General features: G+C 43.3%; 1 protein-coding gene and 1 long non-coding RNA gene across 11 annotated transcripts in view; one reads left to right on the forward strand and one right to left on the reverse strand.

Moving 5' to 3' along the window:
• The window catches only part of LOC133280048 (uncharacterized), a 48,351-nt gene extending 43,408 nt beyond the window's left edge, over window positions 1-4,943 (forward strand). The window contains exons 3-5 of one of the 3 annotated variants that reach the window (XR_009747052.1): window positions 87-2,546; window positions 2,636-2,769; window positions 3,850-4,931. This is a non-coding gene — a long non-coding RNA (uncharacterized LOC133280048). Of the gene's footprint in view, window positions 1-86; window positions 2,547-2,635 lie in introns of all 3 variants that reach the window. The other 2 variants (XR_009747051.1, XR_009747053.1) reach the window with 2 other exon arrangements.
• PRKAG2 (protein kinase AMP-activated non-catalytic subunit gamma 2) overlaps window positions 1-21,607 on the reverse strand; it is a 243,861-nt gene that overhangs the window by 95,200 nt on the left and 127,054 nt on the right. The window contains exon 1 of one of the 8 annotated variants that reach the window (XM_061474370.1): window positions 19,997-20,595. The exons of the other annotated variants lie outside the window; for them this stretch is intronic. Within the exon in view, the coding sequence (XP_061330354.1) occupies window positions 19,997-20,102 (106 nt within the window). The 5' untranslated portion in view covers window positions 20,103-20,595. Of the gene's footprint in view, window positions 1-19,996; window positions 20,596-21,607 lie in introns of those variants that run through there. 8 annotated transcript variants of the gene reach the window in all.

The following is a 21,607-nucleotide window of genomic DNA, read 5'->3' on the forward strand; positions in this document are numbered from 1 at the left end:
CCTAATCACATGTACTTTATAAATAAAATAAAAGCATGGGAGCTTGAAAGCCTACAAGTTTGTGACCCAGAGTTCATATATTTCAGGTTCTCACCAGTGCTCAAGTGTAGAATCCTAGAATGGTTTGGGTTTGAAGGGACCTTAAAGATCATCTAGTTCCAGCCCCCTGCCATGGGCAGGGACACCATATGAACTTGATTCACACTGAGTCCGCTTTTGGAAGAGTCACGCTTGGCATGTGCCAAAGAAGGCAAGACAGGAAACCAGCCCAGAGGCTCCACCTGGAAACCGCTTCTATCGGGAGATGAAAGGCTGAGATGAAGGAAGCTGTATGTCAGCTAATGAGCACTGACAGGACCAGTTAGAATTTTTTTATAGGTGGATTACATTGTGAGAACTCACCCACATACTTTCCACAGCCCATTAAATCACACAGATGAAACACAGGGAAACAGAAAATAAAAACCAAAACCCAACCAACTTTCAAAGTTTCAGCTCTTTTCTTTCCAGTTTTGTGAGTCTGACACCTCCTGCTCCTTCAGAAAAGTTTCGGAAATCTGTTTCAGGTGGAAAAAACTGTTCTTGGTTGTTCTTTCGTTTGGTGACATACTGCATTACTGCTTGTGCTACCAACACCTCCTTTCTGGAAGTGTCAGCATGCCTTTGACTTCTGGACTGCAGGCAGCGTATTGCCTCTCCTTCAGTGACTGCATTGGTAAAATAAAGTCCACGAGTTCCAGTACCGCTGCCTCCCCCTACGGAAATACTTATGGAGAGGACACTGCATTTGCAGACTCATTCTCAGAACTGCAGCATGATTCAAAACTCACTGGAGATGCAGCAAAAATTTACATGGGAGAAAAAATACTATCTCCTTTTCCAAAGCTTTACAATGCATCAACCAGCATTTCATATTCATCTCAGATGAATGAACCTTCAGATCATCATCCTATATTAATGTGCATCAGACGTTGATAGTTCAGGTAAATCAAATTAGAGAAGATTGGTGATAGTGGTGATTACAGTGAGATTCTTGCAAAATAAGGTTTCCCTCCACATTTAGTGCTCTTACCAAACACAGCCTTGAAGTAAGGGGCTCTTACTTCCACGGGTTTTGCTAGCTGGGTAACAGAGAGGTTAAGGCAAGAACTGTAAACTTGACCTGACACCCAAATCCATAGAATTAATTTACATAACTGCCTAAGTGCAGTAGCTGAGGCACTGAGGAGTCACTGGAGTCACAGGTTGCTGAGGACACCCTGTACTGGTGAAGACCGTTCGGGCATCTCCTAGGGGCTTTAGGAAGTGATCTGTCAACACCTGAATGGGAACTTTTTTATCTGATTTATTCAAGATCACTCAGCAAGCTCTGATCAAGGAACAAAATATAAACCCTTCATTTCCCCTCTCTTGTTCTAAGCAGTGTACACATTAACACCCTGATCTGATACGGCAATCCCAGTCATTTGAAATCCAGCAGCAGACTTTCTTGAGCATCCTTTTAAATCTCACCATAGAACACATTTTTTGGGCAAACAACATGCTGACTGTGACAAAGAACATGTCTGTACCACAACCAAGAGGTGTAAAACTGCAACCATGCAGTCACTGAGCCTGCCAGCACCTTGGGGTATTTATGCAGGTGGCTGGCTGAAAGGGCTACCTGATTTAACTCAATTAAAGCCTACCCTGTACACCTGCAAAGTGGCTGTACGTAATCACAGCCTGTCAGAGACAGACACACTCACACAGCCCATCAGATTTCCTCCAAGTGAGCCACTGAAGTTCATTAAAAATGTGCTGGTTTCCTCTTTGTGTGCTCAGCAAAATCTGCCATCATTGTGAAATTAAGGGTTATTCCACGTATCAGTTTAGTTTTCCCAAAACCAAAATATAATCTCACATTAAAGAACATACTACCTACAAAAATCCCATTCTGCCTGAATTTCTATGCTTGCTCTTACCCACTCCTCTCCCTTCTGACACAACCAAAAGCTAGTGCAGAGAAATGGGCTTTCTCAGTTAGCTTATTCTGGACTTTCTTCCCATTTCCCAAGTATAATCATACTATTTTTCCACTTTGCTTGTGTGGCCTTAGGAAGAGAAAGAGCTTTAAAGTGGGACAGCCCCCCTCAGAATAATTACCTGGAACATTTGAAACCATTACAGAAACAGATTTTCTGTCCCGAGCATGTAGACTCCAAGTTGTGCTTTTAATTGTGACATACACAAAAATCACTGCACCCATGTGTCAAACATGGGTAACTGCAATGAAATCACAAGGGGTGGATGGGCTTTTTTGTTAACGCTTTCTGTCCTAGATACATGTTTCTATGAGAAAAAGAGCAGTGGCCTTTATCAGGATGAATGAGGTGTGAGTTCATCTTGGAGTCAATGATGTGCTCTCATTTCAAGGGAGGCCTCATTATCTTTTGGCTTTATCTTTCTCACAGACACTAATTGCATGGTTCTTCCGCTCTGGTGCTTGAAATCTCTTCCTGAAACAGATGAGCAAAAAATAAATTCAATTTTCATAGCTACTACTGGTGAGGTTTTACCAGGACAAGGAAAGTTGGTTGAAATCCTGCCTGGCCAAAGCAGGGGCTGCCCAGTCCTCTTTCCTGCATCCTCACAGGGCAGCTGGATGAAGGTGCTGTGAGACAACAGAAGCTGTGTAGGGGATGGAGCATCCCCCAGAACTTCTCCAAGGTTTCAGATCCCTTACAGAGACTGTATGTGGGTGCATGAGGATGTACGCACATGTACCAGGTATGGCCGTACCAGATTACTGGTTTATGAATACTCAGAGACGAACACAAACAGCCGTGGGCCTGCACAAATTCCTAATGTTCAATGTTTCCAGAAAAAATCCACACAGCCTGAAAGGTTTAATCTTAATGCAACTCAGGATAACCCTGGTGAATTTGCTGGTACTACAGGACAACTGCATGTGTATGTTCCTCTTTCATACGTGTTCTCATGCTCCTTCAAGTGCTAAGCACCTGGGACCAGACCAACCACATGAACATAATCCCACTATGGTTAATAGGACCATATGGGTCAGAGTATGTGACACATTACAAAGCTGAACCCATACAGTGCTGCTGGGAGATAAAAGTAATCTGAAGAAAGTAAAAACAAGGATAGTCTCCATTTAATGCTATGGTTGATCATTATTTGAAATAATGTCCTTTCCACAAAAAGATAAAGCTAAAAAGATGATTTACAAAAAGCACATAATTATTAAAGATTTGGTGAAGTTTTTTAAAAAGAACCTTCTAATTACCAAAATATTACCATTAGTAACTAAATCACTGCTCAGCAGGAAGTCTCAGTTTGTCCCTATGCCTTTCATAAACCTATTTCAATTGGAAAAATGAGCAAAGACCTCTGCAAATGCACTAACCCAAGTGAAAACGCATACTGATAGGAGACCTGAAGATAGTCGTGTGGATAAAGATAGCTAAGCACAAAACACTGTCTTTGGATACATAAACAGAAGACTGACAGTGATACAGTTGAAGGCATCTTAGAGCAAGTCAGCCCCTGGGTTACTTGCTTTGTAACCCAAGTAAGAGAGATAGTTTGTCTGTCCTACCCTCAAAAGTCTTCCCAAGCAACAAGTAGGGCAAATGAGCTATATGATGCAAACATGCATGGGAAAAGGAGGAGATCAGCAACACTAACTTCAAGAGGAGCATGTTTTAGACATAAACTATGCTGCCAAAGGTGAGCCAGTCAGTAGAAACATTCCCTTTGTCCGAGCAGAGAAGTGCAATTTGAAACAGCAAACTTAAAATTTTCAGTTCTGGTTTTGATACTGAATCCATCCTGGCTGAATTCTTTCAGCATTCTGTGTCTCAGGCTTATCATCTTTTGTGAAAAGGTGGAATGAAGACTGAACACGCTATTGCTATCCCAGACCATGGTACATCATGACAGATAGAGAAAATGGATCCTACAGACTCTTTAGAACTGCTAGTGCAATAAAACCCCTCAATTGAAATATTTTGGCAAAATTTGTCTAGGGTAAGTAACACTAAAACTGTTCTGTGTATATCCAATTGGTCTTTTTCAACCTCTCCTATTATTAACACCAGTCCTGCTACGCTCTCTCATGACAGCCCCTTGTTACCCATCTTACCCTATTGAAAATGGTCTGTTTGTGCTCCTGCCCTGTCCTGTGGAAGCTGTCTTCACCGGCACTGTTAGCCAGGATTTACTAGACTTGATTTTTCCCTGTGAATGAGAGCAAAAGAAAAAGGTCTACTGACTTGAGCAGCAGCAGCAGCAACCCCCCGTGGTTCAGCTGCCCCCTCCCTGCTAGTTTGAGTGTCAGCAGAAACCCACTCCCTGCTGAGCAAAGCAGCTCAACTTTAAAGCATCTCTTAATCCAAGTTAAAAACTCCTGCATGTGAGCAGGAGTCAGCTGGGGTGAACCTCAAGCTACCAGTGCAGTGAAGACAACTCCAACTTTCATCTGCTACAGATATTCTTCTTCTTGTTACAGCCTCTCATAAGGGGTTCTAAAATTGCACCAGTCAGATTTCTTTTGTCAGGTCTTTTCTCAAGGTTCAAAAGAGGTCTGAGAGCAAGAAGGGAACCAGTCTGCATCATCATATCACCTTCCTGCACAATACTGCATTTGAATACAGTTCAGCTGTTTTGTTCTTACATCCTTCACAATGCCCAAGTAAGCAACACAGAGCTGTGACTCGTTACTCTTTCAGTGTACCGCTACATCTGTCATCTCATATTCTCATATTCCTGTTTAACAAGAAGGCATCTCCACAGTGTCTTTGATGAAGAATACTATTGCAAAGAACATAATCAGCTTTCCCTGCATCTCTTGTCCTGAAACGTTCCTTCTGCTGCTAGATTATGGAATAAATTCAAGATTTCCATATGAGTTCCTGTTTCCAATCCATCAGTGAACAGTGTGTTCTTGTGTCTTTAACTATGTGCTCTTCAAACTGTCTCCTAAATTGCAGGCATTAAAGCTCTCTTCCTGTTTCCTGTTCTTCAAAATGCCTGTTGAGCTGGGATGAGCTCTTACACCTGCCACTTAAACACAGCATTTAGTATGGTCTAAGCCTTGAGCAAGTTTGCTCTGGAATAATGAGCCTGAAGTTTAGAAACTGAAAAAGGGATACAGACCTCTCCCAGGTGCCTTTAGGCCTGCATACAGGACTTTTTTTTCTGTCTCCCTCTCAAGTTGTAGTCCTGAGGAATTAAATATCCAGCTTTTCAGAGCAGGAGGGTCTATGCGTTGGGCTGTGTAACCCAGCAAGGACATGCTCTCCCTGCAGGTGAGCTGGCACTTCACCTTTTGGTTATCTGAACTATTAAAACGTGCAAAGTTTCTGCCAGCTCAATTTAGCTGATGAACAGCTGCTGGGAGGAGAAGAATGCTCTTCATTTATAGAGCAATGTCATTTTCCAGGAATGGCTTAAAACTATATAGATTAAAGAATAGCTTTGATGAGTCTGCTCTAGGGAGTATGTCAGAAAAGCTCTTGTCACAAAAATCTTTAAAATGAACAAGCTTTACCTTTCATGTCTCACCTATTTCTGCCCCATTTTTTTGCCACAGCAAGCAGGGACACTAGTACGGGCAGGGGCCAAACACAGGGACTGAATAGTAGCATACCAGTGGCTTTTCTCCTCCTACAGGCATGGAAGATTTGGTAGCCATTCAGAGCTGCTATTAGATTTAGGATCAGACTTTGCTGAACTTGTCCTACTCATCAATTCTAACCTTGCTTTTATCCCCTCAGCACTTCACACCTTCCCTCTGCAACATCAGCCTTTTGCTTTCAGTCTCTCCTTATACCCTGATAACCTTGTAACTGTGATGCTAATCAGAATATGGGAAGATACAAGCCAAGGAGGATTTAGACAGAAAATCTGGAGGCTGGCCAGAATAACCAGGAGACAGGCAGATTGCTTACTTAAGGAATCAATAACAGTTTAGGACATTGAGGCACTATGAGGATCACAAAGTAAGTCTCCCTTTGTAGTTGTTACTTTCACAACATCTTGATGGGATGTATCAGTATTATCAGAATTGTACATGTGGGAAGTTAGGTTTTCTAATCACAGCTGTGATCTCTTCATCATAAAACTGTAGGCCTACCCATCCATCAGCATTTTTTTTTCTATGGCATATATACTTCTATATGCCTCTATCTGCCACATCACCTCGCATACTAACTGAATACAGCACAGCTGTCACCACCATACTGGAACAGGTCTAACCAGGCATGGAGGCACTCCAGTGTGACCTGGCATGCTGCGGGGGAAGTGTTGCTCTGAGAGCAATTTGCCCATGGTTACAACATACCAGGAAGGAAAAAAAGCCACCCAACAACTCATTTGCACATATAAGGTTTTTCTCCTCAGTTAGAGGAATGCAAATGCCAGGCAGCCTTTACATTGTCTCCAACGGTTTGGCTGATTATCACATCTCTAATTCCAGTTCACACACTCCACACAGCACTTTCTTATTATGGATGTGCTGCTGACATGTACAAAGACTGATTAGATAGTTAGACACAAGCCAAGGAAATAATAAATACACAACTCCACTTTTCAGGTAATTAATTTACTGTAGGCTTTTTTGTGCAGTTGAATTTGTCTTCATTGATTGCTCTCTGCCCTTTCTTTGCAAAAAAAATTTCCAGCTATTGAGTTAAACCTTCCAGACAGATAAATCACATCGTAAGATTTTTCAGGTTTATAATTTTCCCATCTGTTAGACAGACTATCCTTGTCCTGCCTAACTGGTCACTTATGGGCTGTGCTCAAAGTAGGCTTCATAATACAGAGGTGCAGATGTGAGTCGATGCTATACACTGCAGTAGATGACCAAGGGTTTCTACTGACCAGCCTCGAAGAGGACTCAATAAAACTAGACAAGATGCAGAAAAGGCTGCTAAGGATGATTGTTATGGAGTAACACTTCGGTTTACGAAAAGATGACTGCAGGGAAAGGATATGATGGACACCTACAAAATCAGGCATGGAATGGAGATGGCAAACAGGAAAGGGAGCATCAGATGAAAGCAGCAGTGGGAGGCTCAAAAAAAATATGAGGAAATACTTCTGATATATTCTTAAACAGCAGAACAGGTGCCTCTGTATGTGCTAGAAGTTTGGATTTGAAATGCAATTGGACAAGATGCTGGGAGAAAAGCTCATCACGGTCTGCCAAATACCAGCTTTAGCTCAGTACGTGAGCCACAAAGTGATGGAGGTTGGGACAGTACAATGGGAAACATCCTTATGTTCTTGTCCTGTTCTTACACTACTCCCTGTACTTGTGTTACTGGTAGTTGGTACAAAAAGAGACTAATCTGGGTGGATAACTGGCCTGACCTGGTACATTTGTTCTTATGTTCTACTTGAAAATGACATTCAAAGCAGTAAAAAATAGTTACGTAATCTCGCACCTAAGCAGAAGGTGTGAGATTCCACTGCCATCCACTCTCTGATTATGACAAAACACTTAATTTTCTATAGCCTAAACTTTACCATTCGTAAAATGATACGCCCATGGTGCCCATCTTTTAAAGATATTCTAAGACTGAGTGAATAACACAATGATAAGGAGTTACCCATGCTATTAATCAAAATCTCTCAGCCCCCTAAGTGTGTCAAGATGTGGTAGTGCCCAAGTCCAAATAGTCAAGGGTCTCTGAGAAGGCCTTAAAACAAGATGCAGAAAGACATCAGGCATTACATTTGATTTTCAGAAGCTCCATCTATTACTGAATATTTAATGCATTTTGAGGTCAAATCTTCCTTTTTGTGTTTATTTTGGAGTGTAGAACAGGGGAGCTCAGGCTGCTGTTTTCAGAAACGTGAAGAGTCAAGTCCAAATCTACGTGGCCTGTTTATGGTTATGAGATGTTGCGACAGCAGTGACAGGATGAAAACTGCTTGATTCCTGACCCCTATCAGGGAAGTTAGGGACAAAAATGCAAGCTGGAATTGCATTGCCTGCAATGCAGAGGAGACATATCCAAATCACCTTTAAACACAACACTCGGATAAGCCGTGTCAGCACAGCAGCAAAACTTGCCTGAGAAGCAAGGTAAGTTACAAACTCCATTAGAGGGCAGTTAGGAACTACTATTCTCCTTTAAATTAGATATTAACTAATCTAAAGTTGGCTTCTGTAGTTATTTTGCACAGCAGGAACTGCAGTAGAGGCAGTCTATGTGGTTACCCAGGGTTGATGAAGTACCACAAAGCTACCATGGCAGCTGGTCAGCTGCAATGAGACTCATGATATTCCCCATCCCCACACAAAGAAAAAGAACCCTCTGCTGTTATGATTTCTTCAGTCAAATTCTTTTCTAGTTTAGGCTGACTTTCCCCTTCATTCTTGTAGCCTCACAGATCTAGTTTTCAGCTGAGAGCAAGCACCGAGTATATCATTCCAGGTCCTGACCAGCCACCAGCTCCCTTCAGAAGAGAAGCAGCATCTCTTGATCTCCCAGATGGTTTTGTGATTAAATTTTAAAGAAGACTGCTCACTCATGGCTTTTGTAGTAGGCTTTCATGTCAGCTGGCAGCATGCTCCCATAACATAGTAAATTCTCTAGAAGTCTCCATGGTTAGGATTACTTTTCTCAGTCTTATTGCAGTTTTTATGTATTAGTCTCCTACGTCTCAAGGTTAGTTTACACTGTTGGGTTTTCTTGTAGGAAACTTGCTGCTTTGCTATGTGCTCTGTATCAGACTGGTGTTTACTTGGGGAAAAATTTGCAAGGAATTACAGTAAGACCCTTGGTTTTCCACACATCAGTTTTAAGTTCAAATAGACTTCATATGTCTCTAATTTTCCCTATTACCACTGTCAGGAAGGATCTCCATAAAGTTTTAAAGAAAGAGCTGGTTGAGATAAAGGAAAACTCTGGTATCCTTTTAGGAAAGAAGAAAATAAACCCGAATCTGATAGCAATAGAAAGTTGTCATCTGCTTTGGGGTAAGGAGAGAACTTTTATTGCAGCTCAGTGGAAGCAGCAGCCTCTTTAGAGGCAGAAGAAGCTCTTCTAAGTGTCTTGCCATCTAAGAGAGGTAAAAACCAGTTTACTGCTTTTTCCTACAGCAAATCTTGTGTCCGTACCAAATCTGCTGCCAGGCTGAAGCTGGATGTAAAAGCCCTAAACAGGGGAATTTTTGCCTTTTGGTGTATATAGCGCTATCACTTCCAGTAATGGCAACTAACATCCCCAGAAGACTTGGCTATGATTGCATAAGTTTTTGAATGAGCACGTACGGTGACCAAGGTTCATTTGTTCTCATCTCTTCATTAACGGTGGTGTATTAGAGACATTCGTCCAAACATGCCTGTTGATGAAGCTCTTGCTCCCCAAAATACAGTGATAGAGGGGCAGTCATGCCTGGGGCTGGCTCATGGGCTTTGCATCACAGAACTTTTTCAGTGAATGACTTTCTTCTGTTTAAAACCCACTACTTTTCTATTTTCACACCTCCATGTCTGCTGTTTGGGAATGCACTTAGGATTTATAATTACTTTACACTACAATTCCTTCACAGCTCCAAAGCTGATTAAAAAGAACACCCAGTGAAGAAGTGAAGAATATGGGTCAAATCCCCAGACGGTGTACAAGTAGTGGGTCTCAAGTGAGGTAAAAAAATGCAATAGGACCAATTCTACTTTCTTACCTTGCAATAATATGCTTTAAGCTTGAAAAGAATGGTGGGATTTGAGGGTCAGTACTGTCTCTAACCCTCCAACTCTGCACAGGTATTCTCCTGAGATGGTGCATGTCACCATCAAAAGCTGCTTATCTTATTTCTAGGAAGATGAAATAATTACAAAAAATAAAATTCATACTACTAAATAAAAAATAAGAATCAGAGTATACAGGGCAGGGACGGCTGAGCACCTGTGCATTTTAATATCAGCTACGTCTGCAAATTGTCAACCCAAAAAGGTCATTAAAATAATCTGGCCCTTTATCAAGAGCAAACCCTTGCTGACTGATAATGCTGAATACATGATGCTAATTCCAGTCATCTCTGGAAGCTAAATTAACCCTTCCCTGAGCATCATACACACTGCCTGTGATATATGAGCTGTCTTCCTGCAAGTTCGGTTCTTTTCCGATCAAAGGCATTTTCAGTGAATTCTGTAGCTCCTTAATAAGCTTTTCATCTTGTTACTATTTTGCCTTCACACCTACTGCCCTATCTTCACAAGGATTTATTCTATTCCCTTCGGATGTTAGCACTAGCTGGGTTTGGAGGAAAAGTAAGATCAAGCATCATTTGCACTTCCTTTACAGAGTATCCTGTCCCTATCAAGTGCCGAAACACTCAACTCCCATTAACTTCAAGATGCTTTAGTGACAACTTTGCTAACAGCATTCAGCTTTTTGCAGGCTTGCATCCCTCGCAGATTTCTGCAGATACCAATAACAATTTCATAAACGAGTAGAGATTTTGATAACTTTTATGTAAGAGCACAGGAGGCTATCGGGTCTAATGAAAGAGCTGCAGATCAGCTTACTTGGAAGACAAGATCCCTTACACATCCTAACCAAAGATAAGCAACATCCCACACAGTTTTCAGCATCCTCTGTGTGCTGGGTGATAACTGCAAACACATCCTTCTCATAAGCTAAAGCTTCAAACCCACTGACAAAATGGGGTTCTGGATAAATAGATTCCCCTCAAATGTTTGTTTTACATGATAGACACTTTGTAAGAGGTTTCAAATGCTGCAGCCTTCAGTCAATAGCTAACTCTGCAGCTCTTGCTATCACTGCCCCTTTTGATTTCCTTTGATTTTCTTTCCTTGAGATCAAGGTGATCTATTTTTAGTGCAGAGACTGGTTAAGTGAAGAGTTGCTATAGTGACACATAGCTGATACAAACCAAGTCCCACAGCAATTCCTCTGGCTGGTAAACGAACATGACCCAATGTGGGGCAGCTGCTGGAGGTGCCCAGACACTGCTCGGCTCAGGGGGGCATTAATAACTGCCCACAGCTCTCATGGTGATGCTTAATGTAAATGAAATAGCCAGAAGGCAGCCTGGGTGCCTTGCGTAGGAAACACACCTCTTGCTGCCTTTGTTGGCCCAATAAATGAGTTGGGAATGGTCTTCACAGTGATCTCCTGCTGCTGCTCTGCTGATATAAATCAGCTGTACAAGCACCACTAGCTGCCTCTACCCAAGAAGTTCCTCTGTTCTTGAATATTCATCAAACCAAGAACAATTTTATGCCAGCATTGAGAACTGGGTGGGAAAAGATGCAGTCAGGACATTTGCAACTTCAGCTTTCCTTGCAACTGAACAGCTGAGCATCACAGAAATGTTGATTGGAAAGGATGACTGGGGGGGTCTTCTCCAGTGTCCAACTCAAAACAGGTCTGGTATTAACCAAGACCAGGTCAGCCATGACTTTGGCTATCTGAGTCTTGAAAATCATTAAGGGTGGAGATCCCACAACATCTCTAAATTACCTGTCACACTACCCTCTTGAGATAGCTTTTACTAACATCCATTCTGACCCTCCTCAGACACAAACTCATATTTTACTCCTTCTTTTACCATATGCCTCTACTAAGAAGAGTTTGGCTGTACCACCTTTGAAATTGCCCTTTAGGTGTTTGAAGGCTGCTTCTCTCATCCTTTCATCACAGACCCCCAAACATCTGCTCTAGGTCCCAAAATATCTTGGTAGTTCTCCAGGGAAACCCTCTCCAGTTTCCCAGCGTTTTTCTGATGGGGGACCAGAAATTTGACACTCTATTTCAGGTGCATCCCACCAGCACCAGATGGAGTGGGATAATAACCTCCCTTGACCAGACTGCTTCACTCCTCCTAACATAGCCCAGTATGTGGTTGTCCTGGGTTCAGCAGTAGCAGTCATTTTTCTCCTTCTTGGTAGCTGGTGCAGTGCTGTGTTTTGACTTTCGGCCTGATGTGGGGTTGGAGGAGGTGAGGAGGTATCGGTCAGTGCTTGGTCAGGCTGGGGGGGGAGCGAGTTATCGGTCGGCTGGTGCTGAGGTGTTGTATTCTCTTCCCTTGTTATTTCCTTTATCATTATTATCATTGGTGATAGCAGTAGTGATTTGTGTTATTCCTTAGTTACTAAACTTATCTCAACCCGTGGGAGTTGCATTCTTTTCGATTCTCCTCTCTGTCCCTCCGGGAGCACGGGGAGGGAAAGAAGGGGGGGAGTGAGTGAACGAGTTGCCTGACTGGGTTTAAACCACGACAGTGGTTCACCCTATTCATAATGACAACACATTTTTTGGTCATTTTCCAGATTATATCCACAACAACCCCCAAATCTTCTCACTGGAAGTCAGTCATCAGTGCCTGGCATGTACTGCTGCATAGACTCACCTCATCAACCAGCCTACCAATGAACATTATCAGTCCCCATACCGATCCCTGGATGTTGGCCATGCCTAAATTCAGGTATGTTCCCGGGAAAATGACAGCATTATTGCAGCTTCTCATCCTTTTAAGTTAGTCATTCTCTCAAGAAGACTGGTACAATCCTCACTTCTGAACACCCACAAGACTTTTGTTACTATTATTGCAGCAAGAGCTTCTCCATTGCAAACTTTGTCTCCAGTTGACTTTCCATCTCATTTCTCCCTCATCCATATTTCTTAAAAGGATTTCTTGCCCTATTCTTGTTTATTATCTTCAATTATACTACATACAAGCAGCAGGGGTGGCACAAATCATCTGTTCCTCTCCAGGAGCATTGCCTGCCAGGAAAGGCAGGATTGTCACAAGAATCCTGCGTACACTATCGTAATTCTTGCACTGATTGAAGTAAAACCGTGGGGCCAGATGGGCAGGATCTGTAAACAATCCAGTGACTGTAGCTCCATGCATGTCAAAAGGGTCCTTGTTACCCAACAGAAAACACAGCACTGGGAAGCAGCTGTTTTCCAATGCCTAGAAAAAACTCTGAAGACACAACAGCATGCTCTTAATTAATGTCAGCTAATTCTATTATTCCTCCTCCAGCTTAATTGCCCTGAGTTTATCAAAGAAGGAGCAGAAAAGACAGGATGGGAACTCTTCAGTGCAAGTGTGTGATGCAGCACTAGGCTCTGTCCTTAAACCAAGTAAGGCTGTGTGACCTTTCTGGCATGGAGAATTCAAGCTTCTAAGCCAAGCCTGCCAGGCACACAATGATATCTCACAGAGCAGCCCTTCATCTCTCCAGACCTAAGCCTTTGCATTCAGAACGACTCTGCAATGACAATAAAATGGCTAAACAATTTTGAGATGTTAAATCCCACCACTCTGAGCACTTTTTAAGTCCTCAAACTGCTTTTAGGTTGGACAAGAATAAAGGTGAAAGTAGAAAAGAGCTGAATCCTGGTAATTCCTGGGATTTGCTGATCCAATAAACCTGACAAACAAACTGCCTTAACAACATATTTGAAAATGCACTCTTGGGCAAGTCACTGAAACTTTGAGCAAGGAGTCAATAGTCCAGAACATTGATTTCTAATTAAACAAATGTACCCCCTATCTAAATGCCTTTGCCAAGTGGAATTTTAGGCCATGAAAACAGATTTCGGCTTGCCTTTAAAGCCTGGCAACAGGATTTGTAATATAGATGCATGGGAGTATAAATAAATTGTCGTCTAGCTTGGCCCATTCAAATCAAGTAGAAAGTCAGCATAGGGTAACAGCTTCTCATACAGCTATTCTTCTGAAAGTCAGAGCCCTTGAAAAGTGCAAGTGAAAGAAGGAGAGGAAAAAATCACCCCTACACTATTCCCATCCAGTGCAATAGAGATGTGAGAGGATGCACAGAAATCAGTAATTGCAGTGATTTTTGGTACATCAGTTGTAACCCTCCAGCATCCATCATGAGGGCACGCCAGGCTGTGTTCACTAAAGTGAAGTATCATATAAGAAAGCCTTATCTACATTATTTTCTTTTCACCTCATAAATGAATCAGGTAGTTAATTGTATTACAAGATAAGGCTCCAGCCTTAGATACTTATCACAAGTGACCTGTTACCCGAAGATAACAGTGAAGGATAGAAGAAGGAAATCCCGATAAATATATAAATATCATCTGGTTTCAAATACAGGCAGCATCTGCATCTACTTTCACTCACAGTGCCCAGCTTCCTTCTTTCTCATTTTCTCCTTTTCCAACTCAATGAACCCTCCCTGTACTTGCATTTCACAACTTTAGCTAGGTTCAGTCCCGAGATCTGCTTTTAGTTTCAGTCTGTCTTTCAGGAATAACGTTTATCCTGCTGTTCCAAATAAGACCAATTGAATAGCAGCAGAATTAAAAGAAAAATATCCTTAAGACAGCAAAAAACTGGAGTCTGCTGCTACTGTGCCTGGAGGACAGACACATGCACCCATAAGCTCCAACAAGGACCATAAGCTCCCAGATGGGAGCTTTCCTTGCCCAAAACCTGTAGTTTGTAAAACAGCCTGCCAAATGGGAGGCTGGCCCTGCTGGTCTCACCCACCACTTTGTTGATAACAGTACGTCAGTGTTGAGTAATTCAGTCATTTATAGTAATATAGGTATTTTTGATCAAACTTTGTGAGGAGATGCACAGAGCTGCCTGGAGCAGGACTGGGAAGAAGTGTGGGTGGGCAGATTCGTTTGCAGCACTGATCTGTAATTTGGTGCCTTGAGAACATACTGTACCTTCCCATGTACAGCCTGCCCTTCAGACAGATAACAACTTCCTTTGAAAATAGAGAAGGATTTGCATTCTTGGGCAATTCGTTGTGCAGGTAAAAAGTCTACGTCTTCTTTAAGGGCTGCAGAGGGAGGACACTGGGCTCTGCACCAGGGAGGGAGCAGGGGAAAGAGTCCAGGGCAAAGCACACCGATCAGTAAACCTCTATCTGAATTTCCACCGAATCAGTAGAGGTTTTCTGGGGTTTATTTCTATCTCATTTTACTGGTACCTGCTTGAAAATTATAAAATCACAGAATGGTTTGGGTTTGAAGGGACCTTAAAGCTCATCTGGTTAGAACCCCCTGCCACGGGCAAGGACACCTTCCACTAGACCAGGTTGCTCCAAGCCTCGTCCAGCCTGGCCTTGAACACTGCCAGGGATGGGGCAGCCACAGGTTCTCTGGGCAACCTGTGCAAGGCATCATCATCCCCACAGGGAAGAATTTCTTCCTAATATCTACTCTAAATCTGCCCTCTTCTAGATTACATAAAATACCTTCAAAATACCTTGCTGATTCTATTGTCATGGGCATAATCCTTCCCCCCCCCGTCCCCCCCCCCCCCTTCAGAATGCACAGTGACTGTAAGGAAGCAGAAAACGGCAAAGTAAAAAGTCTCAAACATTTCATCCTGCTCGTCACTGCTTTTCTCCTTCCTGACAACCAGCCACAGAAATTTCACAGCTTCTAGGTCTCAGAGCTTGCTGTAGTACAAGATTAATCAGTACTCATCAGCCAGGGCTGCACATTTTCTAAAATCACTGTCAGCTCAGCAGAGCATGAAAACCAGCAGAGAAAATCATTAACAAACCAAAGCGGTCTCAGTTTGTCATGGCTGGTCTCCGATGCTGGTGGTTTTAAGCTGCTTTTCAGAAGCAACAGGATTTTGCTCCTTCAGTTCGTTTAAGGCAGCCTCTGGAACGTGCAGCAGCCTCCTCACTCTCATTAATTTCTTCAGAAACATTTCCACCCTGATTTTTTCCCCAATGCCTCATAACACAAACTTCCCACCACAATGAGAAAAATAAACATCTCAGCTCCATTCCTCCCACAAACAGCATCACCCACTGTGGGGAAAAGTGCCAGATGAGCTGCAGCTCCCCAGCCTGGAGAAGCAGGAGATCAAATCCTGTCTCCTTTTGTAGTCGCTTCTCTGTCCTACTCCTACACGTTTTCATTGCAACTATCCACAACGTGGCTTGTGCCAATAAATGGTGATGTGAGCCAGGCTGAAGAATCCCCTGGGTTTCCATTTGCACTTGTAGAGGTTGTGAACCACCTGCTATTGGGACCTTGCCCATGGACTGTTGTCTGAGCTGGTTTCATCCTATGGCACATTAGCTCCTCGTTGTGATCACTGATGCAGTTGCCACATCTCTGCTGTCGGGAAGGAGAGTATGATTTCTTTGCTGGACACACAACCTGTACCCATATTTCTCCTTGGGTTGAGTATTTGGAGATACTGTAAAATATAGCACCTCCCAGATCCGCTCTACAGCCTCAGAAGTCCTCCATCCCACAGGAGTTGCAGAGACATGAGATAAAACATACACACTGAGTGCTGCCAGCGTGGCTACAGCAAGTTACAGAGCGACTTGGGAACAAGCCCCTGCCCTTCACCTGATCTGTGCACATGGCGAGGCGGAAGCATGTTTGCCATGTATGTATTTGGGTCTGAGTCATTCAGCAGGCTTACTCCTCATTTAGTGCTAATTTAGTTGCTCTTCATTACAACAGCTGGCAGGGAAATTGTCATCAAGGTTGCTATTGAGGTGGGACAGGTCAGGGACCAAGGGGCAGCACTGAGGTTTGCTTGGAGTCCCTTGGACCCGGTTTGCTGGGGCTCAGCATTGGTCCCTGTTGATTAAAATCCATAGCAACAAATCCCAAGAGGAGAGGAATGGGCAAGGAGAAGCTCCTGGGCACTTTAGTGCAGCTAAAAGCCTCCAAAAGGACATGGTTTGAGGCTAAATGGCCGAGCACAAGGCAGCGCTAGGGTCATGGCAGCCACATGTGCTGCAAAGCAGCTCCTTCACTGGGCACTCATACCATACGTAGGGAAGAAGCACTTTTAACATTATACCTTTTGCATGTGTCATTCAATCCTTCATGGAATAAATGGTGTCCTTTAAAGGCCACTGCAATTAGTCTCACTGGGGCCAAAACGTTGTCCCCTGCAGAAATGCCACAGAGCCTATCTATTTACAACACACCAGGCTGCAGCAAGAGCTGCAGGCAGAGAAGCTGCCAGCAACCCTGCACAGGCAAGCAGCAGCTGAAAGAGGGAGGAGGAAACTGGTGGTGACCCAGAGGCTGGAGAAATTTTACGTAATCCTCATCCTCAGCCCTGCTTAAATCATATTGCTTAAATCAGCTTCCCTGCTCTTTGGAGCACAGCTCAAGCTTCGAGGTCTGTTGGCTGCTCCTCTCCTGGAACAAAGCTGCCCTCACCCCACAACTATCCTTGTTCTCACTTGTTCCTGGTGCTCATTCACACTTTGCCATTTCCCCTCTCTGTGTCCTCTCTGCTTCTGCTTTGCCATGCTTAGGTCTTTTTTTGCTGTTCACTTGGCGTAAAAGGACTTGTAAGGCTCCAAACCCAGGGAATTAGAGATGCTCATCCTTGGTAATGCCACCCTCCACTTCTCTACCAAGATGTGAACCTCTTCATCATTGCAGAGGAAGGATAGGGTTCAGCTCAATTGATACGCAGAAGAATGTACTAGTTGATAACTTCAGTTGCAGTGGCCTGATGGTATCTAACCCTGCGAATACAAGAAGCTGCAATGGCCCAGCCCTATTTTCAGTGACCAGAGGACTCTTCCTTAAAACACTTACAGACATGGCCATGAAAAATCAGAAATTCTTGACTCAATGACACTAGGTGAGAGAGCACCCCTTTTCTGGGTCATCAGGGGACTTTTTCTTCTTCTTTCCTTTTCCACCCCTTTCCTGAATACAATCTAAGCTCATTCAGCTATAGCAAGGCTGCAGTGGCAGTATGGCCATCCTGTGAGAGCAGGGTGGGAAAGCCCATGTTGGATTGTTGTCATTCGTCTCTCATCCCTGATAGCAGACAACAACTAAATGGGATCCATCAGTGTGTGATGAGCCACCAAGTCTGGTTGCTTCTAGCGCTCCTGCACACCACTAATACTGATCACAAAATGTGCTGAGCACTTGAAAGCTGCCCAGAAAGTGTTTATTAAGGCCTAATGGCTATGAGATACAGATTAAATCTGGAAAATAATGCAAATAAATAATGCAAAGCTTTTGATTTTACTTTGCCCTGCAAATGATTAAGGTCATCTGGGGGGAATAAAAGCATTTGCAAGCGTGTAACCTGTTTCCCAAAAGGAATCCAGACTCTGCTGGGATGGCAGAGGCAATCCCTGCAGCAGTGTCCAAGGCAGGCAGACACATCTCATTTGCTTTTTTTGACTCTTGTGACTTGGTAGCTCTCTGTTCATGATGGAAATGCGATGCAGGGAGCTGACCTGGTCACGTTCTTACAAGAATGGCATTTGCAAAGTACGCAGAGTAAGTACTGTGCAGAAAGCTCTGACCAATGCTCACTGTGTACCACTGGAGCCAGTTACAGAGCTGGATTAATGGGAATGAGGATAAGAAGGAGCATATTTTCTGGCATTTCTGGCATTACACTTCTAACTGTTATTTATAACTCTGTCACAAACATTACAGTTTATATAGACAGTGCTCTTGGTGCAGGATAAATTATTTTCTCTATGGAGGAAGATAATGGAGAGGTTTAGAGTTAGACTTCGAGGAAGCAGACTTACAACACTATGTTTGGTGCTTCCAGCAGCAAATCCTTTTGCAAATATTGGCTATTCACATCTCACTAATGAAACCACAAGAGGGTGGTTTCGAATGCCATTAATCACTCAATCAACAGATAACCATGTGTTTGTGCCCAGGTGAGAATTTAGGGGGTTTAATTAGAAATATGGGAATAAACTTTACATAAACTCTGTTACTGGTCTTTTTGCATCTTGCTGACACTGTTAAACTCGAAAGACCCGAGTCATGTCTCATTCACATCGCCGTTATTACCACTCCGGCAGAAACCCTCAGGCAGGTTTGGTGGAATGGATTTAGGGGAATACAGAACAAGGCGTGGTACCTTAGATTTAAAAACACTTAACTGTACAAAACAGGAAAAAAGGGAGAAGCATCTGCAAGAAAGACACCTTAAAAACAACACAAATGTCCACTAAATAACTTGCAAAACATTAAATGATAGAAAAACAAGCTTTCTGGGTAGCCACTCATCCATCAATTGCAACTCCCCATCGCTAAATCTGTATGTACGTATCCACACCATCCATATGCTCCAACACTACTCATTTGTCATTCTGCTGGACTTAACACAGTGACTCCTGACTGATAGGGAGTAAAAAAGAGCCTTGCCTACCCTTTGTACAAGTCAGCCTCTCTAAATGGTGCCTTATGTGGCTGATTCAGTATAACATCAGTTTTAAACTTCTTAGTTGCAGGACAGAACCTCTGAGCAGCACTCATGGTCATCGAGGAACCAGAGTTGTAAACCAGAATTGTAAACCAGCTACTATTAGTCCATATCAGAAATGCATTAAACATTATATTTCTCCACTATTCTTAAGAAAACCAGCCAGATCCATTTGTAAAAGCTCTTGTGAGGTTGTGGCCAGCTGATCCCCATACGATACACAGATAGATACACTCCTAAACAAACAACTCGGCGCCTGTACTGGAGTTAATACTTAGTTACCAGAAAAAGCTTTGGATAAATGGAGAACGGTCCCTGTTTGAAATTCGAACACACTTATATCGATAACTGCATTATCAGTAAGATATGGATTTTAATGCATTACTTACCGTTGATATTCAATTTTTCTCTACTTCAAATTAATCTTTCAATATACAGTGTTAGCCCTAACATAGCATTTAGTTACTATCCTTCAGTTAAAGTAACATTAGTCAATAGCCCCTTTTGAATGTATTCCCTAGTGTTTACTGTAAAGCTTCCCATACCATCACTCTTTTGCTAAAGGTTATATTTGGTATGTGTTAAAGGTGTCCACTCAGGTGTTCATCTCTGGTTAAAACTAACATAGAAATAAACTCCACACAACTTCACGATTCAGTCAATGAAACTAGGAAGCACAAAACTGTTGCTCAGTTATTTGCTATGCCCCACTTGCTGCCCTCTCCCAAATACCAATCTCCCTCCTTTTTGGATGGATAATGCAGAGGGTCCCTACCAAACAGGCCACGAGGATCAGACTGGCATCTCTCCAAGCTTTTGCACTGCTCCTTTCTCTTCTTGCTCCCTCTAAAGCTACCAAAACGCTTCATGAGATGAAACATGCGCTCGTGCGGCAGCAGCTGTCGGTCATGCCCAGGATTGAAGAACAAAAGGCAGCACGAGGGGCAGGGCGAGGTGTCACCTACACCAAAAGCCCAGGTGTGAAAAAACAAAGCTCCGGGAAGATCATGTGGCTGCAAAAAGAAGTCCAGCTTGCCAGCGGTTCAGCTCCGAGGTGCTGGGCTGTGGTCTGCGTGGAGAGCCACTCTGCAGCAGGCTGCCAAACCTTGCATGCCGGGTACTTCCAGCCTTAATTCCAGTGTCCAGTAACTTGCCTGAAAGTATCTGTGGACATAGGAGAAGTTCAAAGTCTGCCCAGCTTGCAGCTACGGAGCTCTTATCCGTCAGCCGTCAGAAGCCTTGCAGACTGAAGCAACGCTTCCCAGTGGATCAGTTCATGCGGAAAGGGTCAGGAACCACCTGATAAGCTCCCTCATTTAAAACATACTAACTATGCAAAGGAGCCACAAGCTCTCTTGAAGGGAACTGTCATGTGCAGCTCGGCATGATGACCCTTTAAACAGGCTGTAAAAGGAAACCACCCCTGGACAGACAATTCCTGGCAGCCAGCGTCCCGGGCACGCTCGCACCGTGACATGACATCACCCAACTATTTTGATTCATGTGTGCTGGGTCTTTGCAGCGACAGCATAGTCCAGCTGCCTGCCGGTGTGCTCTGAAATGCCCGGCCCTCCGTGGCTAATGACTAATGGATTAATGGGAATGAGCTTCTGCCGATTCATAAAAAGAAGGCTGAGACCTTCTGGAAACTGTAGCTAGAGCGATGGGCTGGACTTTCTTTAGCAACATGCCCTCCCTGTGCTAGGCATATCTATATGCTCTGCAGAAATTATTCACTTCTAATTTGCTGTTTGCAAAGCAAACGGCGCCCAGGACGGCTGTTTGTAACAAAAATGAAATCCACCTCATGGTCTTTTCAGTGAGACAAACACGGGGCTGTGGCTCATCCCAGCTGACTGGGTGTCTTACGTTAGGCTCTGAGTCGGTACATTTAGAACTGTTTATTTTTAGGAAAGGGTTGATCAGCACAGGCTGCATCGTGAGCAGCTGGAAAGGGGTGCAAGCACGAACCAAGGCACGATCAAACTATCATAGCCAACTTCCCTAAGATTACAGTAAATGTACAGTTAAATCAAAAGCTTTTTTTAGGCACAGAGCACCAGCCTTTTCTCTGGACATCACTGGAACTTGAGGCTCAGATCTTTATATAAATCCTATATGAGTAAAGAGAGTCTTATCTTTTTAAGTCCTAAGAGGAATTAAAGGTCATACCACATTTTTCTTCTACAAAGAAGCATGCCTGTTAATTTGTGCCCATGGTTGCTTCTGAGACTTAATATCATTAGAAAGGAAAAGAAAAAACAGCCGTGAATGCTGCAGAAAACATCTTTATCAACACAGATTCCTTACAAGCTCTGGTCTTTCAGTAAGATCACTATCTCCAAGAGAAGGTGCAGAGATGACAGCAGGTTCTTCTGCCATCCTC

The sequence above is a fragment of the Pezoporus flaviventris genome, unplaced genomic scaffold, assembly GCF_033815535.1.
Source record: "Pezoporus flaviventris isolate CSIRO_AGI_PZ_B2104156 unplaced genomic scaffold, CSIRO_AGI_Pfla_v1 ptg000079l, whole genome shotgun sequence".
Taxonomy (NCBI): domain Eukaryota; kingdom Metazoa; phylum Chordata; class Aves; order Psittaciformes; family Psittacidae; genus Pezoporus; species Pezoporus flaviventris.